The 10,270-nt window shown below is 41.4% G+C and overlaps 1 protein-coding gene across 1 annotated transcript in view; it reads left to right on the forward strand.

The window, feature by feature from the left end:
* Positions 1-9,953, forward strand: part of srcap (Snf2-related CREBBP activator protein) — a 34,930-nt gene extending 24,977 nt beyond the window's left edge. Inside the window, exons 25-35 of the mRNA XM_056255372.1 lie at positions 2,654-2,962; positions 3,076-3,239; positions 3,525-3,835; positions 3,957-4,159; positions 4,313-4,482; positions 4,602-4,798; positions 4,915-5,029; positions 5,121-5,240; positions 5,354-5,533; positions 5,632-5,715; positions 5,808-9,953. Of these exons, the coding sequence (XP_056111347.1) occupies positions 2,654-2,962; positions 3,076-3,239; positions 3,525-3,835; positions 3,957-4,159; positions 4,313-4,482; positions 4,602-4,798; positions 4,915-5,029; positions 5,121-5,240; positions 5,354-5,533; positions 5,632-5,715; positions 5,808-9,953 (5,999 nt within the window). The remainder of the gene's footprint in view (positions 1-2,653; positions 2,963-3,075; positions 3,240-3,524; positions 3,836-3,956; positions 4,160-4,312; positions 4,483-4,601; positions 4,799-4,914; positions 5,030-5,120; positions 5,241-5,353; positions 5,534-5,631; positions 5,716-5,807) is intronic.
* Positions 9,954-10,270: the final 317 nt, after the last annotated feature.

Raw genomic sequence — 10,270 nt, forward strand, 5'->3', positions numbered from 1 at the left:
GTGTGTGTCCGACTCCGCGCGCGCGCGCGAGAGAGAGAGAGAGACACGCGGGCGCGATCGAACAGTGGAGACATAAAAACATACTCCGTCATTTTGTTAATACAGGACATCATTCAGTCTGCAAAGTGTTTACTTATATTTGTGTAGGCCTATACTCGCAATAAAACACAACATTGTGCTTTTGTCACACTGTATTTCTTGTCAAACTGTAACCTACAACTGTCACACACCGTTTTAAAAGCAAAACATATTTATCCAACCCTTTTTAAAACAGTCTGTGTGTTCCATCTTTTGGACATTCATCATATCGCATTGGTTTTCATTTCTTGTCCTCAAAACAGAGCACTAATCTGTTTATTTTTAAGTTACACATTGATTAAAAAAGAAAGTGAAATATGTTGGTAGATTATTTTATACGGAAATCAATTATTTATAATTCTGATGAGAATAAAGTTAGGGTTAATTAAAATTATGGAAAACAAATATATTGATCTGAAATATAGCAAATTAATTTTAAATTCATTCAGGTACAATTACCAAACATATCTCATATCTATCTTTTTATTAGTTTAATTAATAAACCAATTATATAAAACTATTATCAGTGCACTATAAATAAACTGGTTCTATGCCTTTATTAATAAAACTTATTTAAAAAATACAAGGCTTAAGACATTTATAAAAATGCCTAATATATTTCTGTTTTGCTTTTTACTCCATTGTACCGAAATCGTACCGAACCGTGATGTCTCAAAAAAGAAATCAAGCAGGGGGCACGTACGATCACAACCCCCCACCACCCCCGTCCCGCCGCGCCACTGTCACCTTTTTTACTCTGAGGAGTTTGCCGGTCTGATTGTGAATTTAGACTTATGTTTACATTCTAATTATTTGAGTTTTCCATGGTTGTGTTGACATTTCTGTCTTGGGATTGTAATCAGAGGAAGGGTAAGTTTAAAATAAAAATGTTTAAATGTAATATATTTTTTCTCCTGGTCCTTATTTTAAATGGGTCATAAAAAAATCAATAATTATCGATATCGACCGATATGAAACACTGATATCGTGATACAGTTTTCAGCCATATCGCCCAGCCCTATTATAACACTATGTTTCACGTTTAGTACATTTTGCTTACTACTTATTTAAAAATAGTATAAAAGTACTGTACATATGTAATTAAAAACGTTTTCATTATGATATTATTAATTTTACTTTAGTAAAAAGATCTGAGTTCTTCCTCCACTGGTAGAGATTAGAGGAATTAAGACTAAAAATAAAAGATAATATTTTACATTACATTAATACATGATTAACTAACTGTATTTTTTCTATGTACATTTCTGAAATGCACTTTCTGTAAAGCTGCTTTGAAATGTGTATTGTGAAAAGCGCTATACAAATACATTTGAATTGAATTGAATAATAAGGTTTTGTCAGTGACACTTTTGATATATTTATTGATATGCTATGTTTTATATAACGTGACCAAATTAAAAGACAAAGTCGTTAGTGAAGATTATGCAACAGTATTTAGAATATAATATAACATGCAATGCAAACTAGTTTGGTTACAGCTCAAATGTATCATTCTCATTCTATCATTCACCCTGTCTCCATTACATATCTTTGTCACACAAGAGTTTGATCACCACATTTGAGTGATCATTGCAAAACGTTTATATATTTATTCTGTTTATACTGTGTATTCTATAAACAGTACCCATCAAAAGTTTGTACACACCAATAGGAAAGTGTGTCCAAACTTTTGACAGGGGCTGTACTATAATACACATACATAATATTGCTACTGTATTATAATATACACATAAATAATATCGGCCGATATATCGGTATCTGGGTTTTTTATCGGCATCGGCACCTAAAAATCCATATCGGTCGGGCTCTAATTTTATGTAGTTCATGGATTAAATTGTTCTCATTTCACAATTTTTCTTTTTCTTGTTTTTTGTTTTATTCTGTTCCTTTAAGTCTAAAGTATGCAGGTTAAATTTATGAAGTTGTAATTGTCCATTCTTCTACAGAGTTAAAATACTAAAGAATTGAACTACCATTCAGTTTGTGGTCAGAATAGTTTTTTTTCTTTTGGGAGAAATTAATCTTTTATTCAGCAAGGATGCATTATAAAGTGACAGTAAAGACATTTATAATGTTACAAAAGATTTTTATTTCAAATATATCTTTTCTATTTTCTGTTCATCTTCTTTCTACTTTGATACATTTCTTTCAGGATTTTTTGATGAATACAGTGTTTCCAGACATATTAAGAAGCAGATTTTCAAAATTTTTAATAAGAAATATTTCTTGAGCACCATATTGAGCATATTAGAAGGATAATGTGACACTGAAGTCTGTTGTAATAATTTTTCACAATATAACTGTTTTACTGTATTTTTTTTATTTAAATAAATGCAGCTTTAAGCATAGGAGGCTTTTTTCCAAAAAACCTTTAAAAAATAGTACTGACCCCTACATTTTTGAGCAGTAGTGTATTTGATAAATGCAAGATGTTGTATTGATAGCTCTGCTACTGTAATCAATAGTCTGGTGCCCAGTCTAACTGAACTTTCTTTCCATGCAAAATACTTGTGTAGTTAGTAAACTCTCTTTCGCTCTCTATTTTTAATTCCAGTCCCAACATCCATTGTAAGTGGACCCGGAATTGTAAAGATTGTTGTACGACAGGCACCAAGTAAAGAAGGAGGGTCAATCCCTACTCTAGCCGTGCCTCCTTCTCCTCGTCCTGCTCCTCCTCAGTCGGTCACCCTTCACCCACATGGCACTCCAAGCCCTGTTCTTAGAGCGTCGGCTGCTTCACAGCCTCCACACCGGCCTCCGGTTTATGCTGCTCCTCCCCGAACTGTTGCTTCCTCCCAGACTCCACCCACTCGTCCTGTGCTGAGAGTAGTACAGGCACCAGCACCAGCCCCAGAACCACCAGGTAAGTTGAGCCCATATGTGGTTTTGAGAATTAACTTGAAGTTTAAGCAGTATTTTAAGGAAAAAAGAATATTAAGTAGAATAATTATGCATTCAATACTCTGTACTTTTCAGTTACGAAGGCAAATTCATCATCAGTACGTGAGGACAGTAATAATGATGTGATAACTTTGCACATGAGCACTCCTAAGCCTACATCCTCATCTCAGAGTAGTGGGTCAACATCTCAGCGTCCCCGCATTCAGCCGCCGCCACCACCACGTTCCCCCTTCTACGTGGTAAGAAATGGAGTGTTAATCTTACATTGATTAATTCTTTAACTCAAAAGGTAGCATAACACTGTTTCTACTTTAAATCTGTTTAATGACAACCCACATCTGAGTGTGTAATATTTTGCAAATATAGATGCTTCTAAATGCAAGCATCAGTAACTACATCATAATGCATTTAGGTAAATTTTCTGTACCCTTATTCTTGGTATAAAAATTTGGTGACCTATTAGTTGTTTGTCTGTTTCTGTAGCTCTTACTTATTTGTTACTTGAACTTATTTGGTTCTGACAGTCATGGCTTGCAGACAGGCGAAAGGCTCAGCGAGACGACAGAATCTCTCAAATCATGCGCATCAATGAGCTGCACTGCAGTGCCAAGCCTGTGTATGGCCGTGAGGTGCTGGACTTTCTAACCTTCCTCCCAGGCCATTGTCCATCTCCGCCACGTCCTGTTGTAAACAACTGGAGTTACTCGGGTTATAGCTCCTGCCTCACGGCTCAGTCACACGATATAAGTAGTATTTTGGAAAAGAGCAAAGTCCTGAAGGAAGCCATCAACAACTCAGAGGACAAGCTTCAACTTCTCTCTGAGGTCATAGAGAGGTATAGCTCACAAACATACATAAAGCACTAAACTTTTATTTGATTTAGAAATGAAGTATAAAAACTGTCTCTGAAAATAATAGTGTCACACTGCGTTTAAATGTGTGCCCTCGTTCCACAGGTTCACTTTTGTCATTCCTCCAGTTGAGGCAAAGCCTATCACCATGCACAGCTGCCACCCACCTCCCTCCCTCAGACACCAGCAATCTCTTTTCTCCTCTGTTTTATCTTCCCGTCTCTCCCCGCTTACACACACGCTCCATCGCATCCAGTGTAACATGAGGACACATTTCCCTGACTTGAGGCTTATTCAGTATGACTGTGGTAAGTACTGGGACCCCAGAGTGTGCATTTTAGTGTTTCATTGTACTTAAATTTACCATGTTTATACGTAATAAACATATAAAATGTGTGTTGTACCAAAAATACAAAAATAAATGGAAAATAAATGTTTTGTGGCTGTTTATCTGTGTTTAGGTAAACTGCAGACACTCCACCTCCTACTTAGAAGGTTGAAGGCAGGAGGGCACAGAGTCCTCATCTTCACTCAGATGACACGTATGCTAGATATACTTGAGCAGTTCCTCAACTACCATGGGCACATCTACCTGCGGTTGGATGGAAGTACACGTGTAGAACAGAGACAGGTGAAGTACTCGAATTGTGTATTTTTTGATTTTATTATAACTTGACTTGGGCAAGCAGAACAAAGAATGTGTTTTGTCTCTCAGCTGTGACATTATAGGAATGTTTTTCTACCTTTCAGGCTCTGATGGAGCGCTTCAATGCAGACCGTCGCATATTCTGCTTCATCCTGTCCACCCGCAGTGGAGGTGTAGGTGTTAACCTTACTGGGGCAGATACAGTGGTGTTCTATGACAGTGATTGGAACCCAACCATGGATGCCCAAGCTCAGGACCGGTGCCACAGAATTGGACAGACAAGAGATGTCCACATCTATAGGTAAAGGCAACCTATAGATTTTTTTACATACAGGACCAATTTTTGTTCCTTTTTAAATAAATAAATGATTAACATTGTACAAGCACATTTGACATTTTAAAATGTTATTTGTTTAGGCTAATCAGTGAACGTACAGTTGAAGAAAATATTCTGAAAAAAGCCAATCAAAAAAGGATGTTGGGAGATATGGCTATTGAAGGGGGAAACTTTACCACTGCCTTTTTTAAGGAGGTATGCTTTAATTTGAATGTAGTTTTCACAGTGAAATCCTAGATTGGAATAAACTTTAGAAGGATTGATTGCCCAACTCTCTTTCCCACAGCAAACTATCAGAGAGTTGTTTGATGTGTCAGAGGGAGAGAAGAAAGTGGCTGAACTGAGTGTGCCTCAGACATATGATGAAGAATCCATCAATAAACAACACACCACCATTTTGGAACAGGTAATTTTAAATATATCCATTTTGTGTATTTTGTGTATTTGTTTGTTTCTAAGAAATGTATTCAATTTGTTACAAACCATTGAACATTTTATTTTATGTTATCTTTATACTAGGCCCTGTGTCGTGCTGAGGATGAAGAAGATATTGTGGCTGCATCTCAAGCCAAGGCTGAGCAGGTGGCTGAGCTTGCAGAGTTTAACGAGAACATCCCGCTGGATGATGGTGACAGCCGAGACCAGGAAGAGGAGGAGCTTTCCAAAGCTGAGCAGGAAATCAATGCCCTGGTTGAACAGGTAGTCATGATATTTATGCTTTTCTTTATAGAATGTGAATTTACCTGTTTTTATCATAATTTTTTCCACTAAATTTCAATTGTCCCTGTTCTTAACAGCTCACTCCCATAGAACGATATGCCATGAATTTCCTTGAGGCTTCCCTTGAAGATATTTGCAAAGAGGAGCTGAAGCAGGCAGAGGTAACAATTAAAACAATAACCAAGCTTTGATTACTTTCTGGTTGAATAAACTTTTAGCAGTCATACCCACAAGATTTATCTTTACTTTACAGGAGCAAGTTGAGGCTGCAAGGAAAGGGTTGGATCAGGCAAAGGAAGAAGGTTTGAAACTGCATCAGTCATCTGACAGTGATGAAGAGGATTCCATACCTCACAGTACCGAGGAACCTACTCCAACCCGTCGCCCTCGCAAACACAAAGAGAAAGGGGCTCCTTCTACAAGGGTCAGTGGCAGGCTCAGAGGTACACCTGCTGACGATATACCCCTAACCCGGCTGTCGCCAGAAAGAGGCAGGAGGGGGGCATGGATGAACTCTGAGCGCAGTATAAGCCAAACGCCTGGGTCCACACAAAAGTCGCCCCAACACAGAGAAGTGCCTGAGAAGCTTCGCAGTGGTCCGTGCGGGCGAGGGACAACCAAAGAATCTGAATCGCTCATGTCATTAGAAAACCAGACAGTCCAAACCAACCAGCAGCTCTCAGATTCAACAACCTTGTCCCCTGCTATGCAGGGCTCAGTCCAAAAAATTAGAAATGTGCCATCCCCCCACCTGCAGCCCATCTCCCCATCAAGCTCTGTGCCTTCAGCTGCTGTATCTCCTGCAATAGACAGAAACAATTGTGGCCATCAGTCCTCCGCTTCTGCTGCATGCACAGAGGACAGTGAAGAGCAGGGGGGAGAGGCAGTGTCTGAAACTGTACAGTGTAGCAGGAGAGATAGGAGAGCATCTGCATCATCAGACTCCATCTGTTCTCCTGAGCATCATTCTGAACAGGATGGTCAGCTCTCCCTTTCTCCTACTCTTACATCTCCTAACTCTCGTTCACCACGAAAGCGGCAGTCTGCTGAAAGTGAAATTCTCAAGGGACTTCCAGAAGATTCTCCATCAGCCAAAGTCCTTCGAAAGCTTCCAGGTCGTCTAGTCACGGTGGTGGAAGAGAAGGAGCCCAAAAGGAGACGGAGGGGAATGAGTGGAAGTGGAGGAGTGCACAACGAGGGTTCATCAGAGGACACTGAACAGCTAGAACCAGTTCAAGAACCAGCCACTCAGGCATCTGATGGAGCAAGTCAAACTCTTAAAGACTCTCCTCCTATATCAGTCCCCACATCCTTAGCTTCTTCGTCACTAACACCACCACCACCACCACCACCACGAGAGCAGGAACAGGCCTCTCCGTTACAGTATAGTCCAGGGAGAGGGCACCACCCCTGTTCCCCAACACACTATTCACCAGATATGCCTGTCCTACGGAACTTACCAGTGCGCCGAAGGCTTGAGACAGAGTCTAGAATGGCTGCACAGTTAGGAGAGCAATTTCTAGGTAGAGGTAGAGGGGTGGATCGGAGATCTGCTTTGTCACCAAAGAAACCAGAAACTAATTCAGACAAGGACAGTGCTGCTCAAACTGACTCAAATGTCACCAATCTTATATCAGTGAAGCGCAAGAGGGGCAGGCCACCTAAAACACCCCCAAGGGCACCAGAGCTGCCAGAAGACAAGAAACCAGTAACCCAGAAAACCGGTCCTGAGCAGAGTACCCCTCACTCACCAAAACGGAAAAGGGGTCGTCCACGTAAAGATTCCACCACAACTACAAGCTCACCACCATCTTCTCCTTCTACAGGTGCTCCTTCCTCCCTAGAGCCTAATTTGTCAACGTCCAATGTTATGCCCGTGACTTTGCCTGTTGTGAGTAAAACTTCACCAATAAGCTCTCCAACACTCAACCCCACTTCACCCTCAAATGCTGCTGAATTGTCGTCTTCTAAACCTGATTCAGAAACAAATCAATCCACTACGTCTGTTTTACTGTCCTCTATGTATAGAGACTCTCAAAATATGTCCTTGTCCACATCAGAACATGGTGTAGACTCACAAGGTGATACTCACACCAGTCCAAACCCTGTAATTGCATGCATTGACTCTGACACCAACACACTTAAAACTTCACCACACAAGATTTCTATTGCAGAGGTCTCTCAGACTTGTGCTGCTTCTTCCCTTACACTACAGCTTCCAAGTCCCCTAAGAGAGCCTCCCACTTGTACCCACTTGTCCCTCATCCATGCAGAGGAACTTACCCAAATGCCTGTACTTTCTAAGACCAGTGAAATCACAGCATTTTCAGAACCTTCTGCTGTAGAGGCTGAGGAAAATTCACTCACAACTAACCAACAAATAGATAATTTGCAGTGCTCAAATACATCAACTCATGTCACATCACAACCCTTACACAGAAGCAGTGCAACTGCCGACTCTTCACAAACCTTTGTAGAACCCATTTGCAATATAGCTGCATCTCCTGTTGCCACTCATCAGACATTCACCCAACCTTTTCCACCTGCTTTGACTTCTGGGATTGAGCCAGAATCATCTTCATCTAAATCAGAGGCACCAGAGGCTTCGGTTACACTGACTCTGTCAACAGTCCAACAGTCAACACCGAAGTCTGATCAAACTTCTGTTCCTACCTCACAACTTCAAATTACAGCCATTGAAGCAGCAACAGATTCAGCACCTGTATCACACAAAATGTCTTTAACATCTTTACAATCTCCATCTACAGATAATCAGACAAAATCAGATTCTCTGTCAACATTCAGTTATAAAGATGCAGATTCTTCTCCACCCCAAAACATGCCAGTGGCTGATAATCATGAAGGCCAACATTCATCCAAGGATGAGGTTGTAACTGAGCAGGAGGAGGAGGTTGTAACTGAGGAGACAGAGAAAATGGAAGTAGACCATGTTGCTGAGGATAATGCAGGAGGAAATGATGGTGTTTTATCTCAGCCAAAAAGAAAGAAATTGGATAGTTTGCCAAAGGAACAGACACCCAGTGCCTCTGGAATTGCCTCATCAAATTCGGATATTGAGACTCATGATGCTCCCAAGAGTGATGGACCTGTTAACCCATCAGAAGAGGAGAAAACGGAGGACAGAGAGACCAGAACTTCTGCCAAAAAACGAAGCATTAGTAGACAAAGCAGCCAGGAGTCAGTTCGTTCCTCTTCCCCATCTTCTGTATCCTCCAGTGGTACAAGATCATCTCAGTCCAAAAAGGTTGGAGAGAGTAGGAGGCCTTCAAAAAGGAAACGGGATGATATAAAGTCTGAAAAGGGGAAAACTGAAGAAGGGTCTGACAGAAAGCACCAGTCCAACTCTTCTTCCTCATCTTCAGACTCTGAGGACTCTTATAGTATAAAAAGATGTCTGACAAGATCAGCTCAAAAGAAGTTGGAGAAAGATGGCACTATTGCTAAAAATGACGAGAGCAGTAATAGACAAAGGGGAAGGTCAGACAAGAAGGGTCAAACCACCAATACCACAGAAGGGGAGTCCAGTGGTGAAACGTGTTCAAGAGCGACCCGGAAATCTGCTGGCCCACAATCCAATACTTTAGCTTCCCCTGAACCTGAGGTCCTGGGCAAACGCTGCTCAGCCCTTAATGCTGCAGCCAAACTCTTTGCAATGAGGGGAAGAGGACCAGACACACCCAGTCCTAGCCCCAAAAATAAGAATGCTGTACAGCAAAGCAGAGCACTGTCCTCTGAAAGAAGCAGTAAACCCAAGGGGAAAACAGGACAGGACTCTCCTAAGATGTATAACAGTAAAGCAGAGAGTGGTAGGCAAACCCCCAATCAGACAACTGAATCACCACAGTCCTCCTCTTCTGCTCGATCCACTCGGCAGCGACCAGGCAGCCTTGTCCCCCCCTTGGAAACAGAAAGGGTTAAAAAAGAAGAAAAGAAAAAGGCATCTGATCAGAAGGAAGGTGAATATGAAAATAGAGAGACCAGGTCTTCAAGAGGTCATAGTGCCTGCAGTAGTATAAGCAGTGAAAGAGGAGCAGGCAGCAGTAGAAGTCGGAGTAGCAGCAACAGCAGTCAGCGCACCCACAGTCTAAGCTCGCAGAGTACAGAGCCTACCCGCTCCCGTTCCAGAGCAGCCTCCTCTGGTAGTGATACAGAGAGAGGCAAAAGTATTCGGCGGAAGAGCGATGGAGGGAGAGACAGGGAGAGCAGGAAAGACAAGAGGTCCCAGAAGCATGACAAACCTGAACTGAGTGCTGGGTCCAGTGATGGGACTCCGGACAGGGTTCTCAGGAGTGTAGCTGCACTGGCAGCCGCTCAGGCACGTACTCCAGCTAGCAACACACGCTCTTCATCCACCCAACACCGGCACTCCAAGACGTGATATGGAGTGGATAAATCATCTCTAGGTTTAAACAAGGAGTTAGATGACAATTTCAGCAAGGAGATAATGCAGATTTTATGGAGGAATGGGGATTAATTTTATTTAAGGCCATGGTTTAGCTGTGAGAGAAGACGGGGGGGAAAAAAAGAGATCTGTTGCACATTGTAATTAGATCTGACCTCGACTTTGCCACTCAGCTATCTTAAGTCAAGCCATTTACTGTGTGGAAAGGGTCTGTAGATGCAGGACAATTACATGAAGATCATTTGGTCACCTATTTAAAAATGTGTCCTAATAATTTGAGTTAAAACCAGAGA

The sequence above is a fragment of the Rhinichthys klamathensis genome, unplaced genomic scaffold, assembly GCF_029890125.1.
Source record: "Rhinichthys klamathensis goyatoka isolate OS25496 unplaced genomic scaffold, OSU_Roscu_1.1 h1tg000121l_1, whole genome shotgun sequence".
Taxonomy (NCBI): domain Eukaryota; kingdom Metazoa; phylum Chordata; class Actinopteri; order Cypriniformes; family Leuciscidae; genus Rhinichthys; species Rhinichthys klamathensis.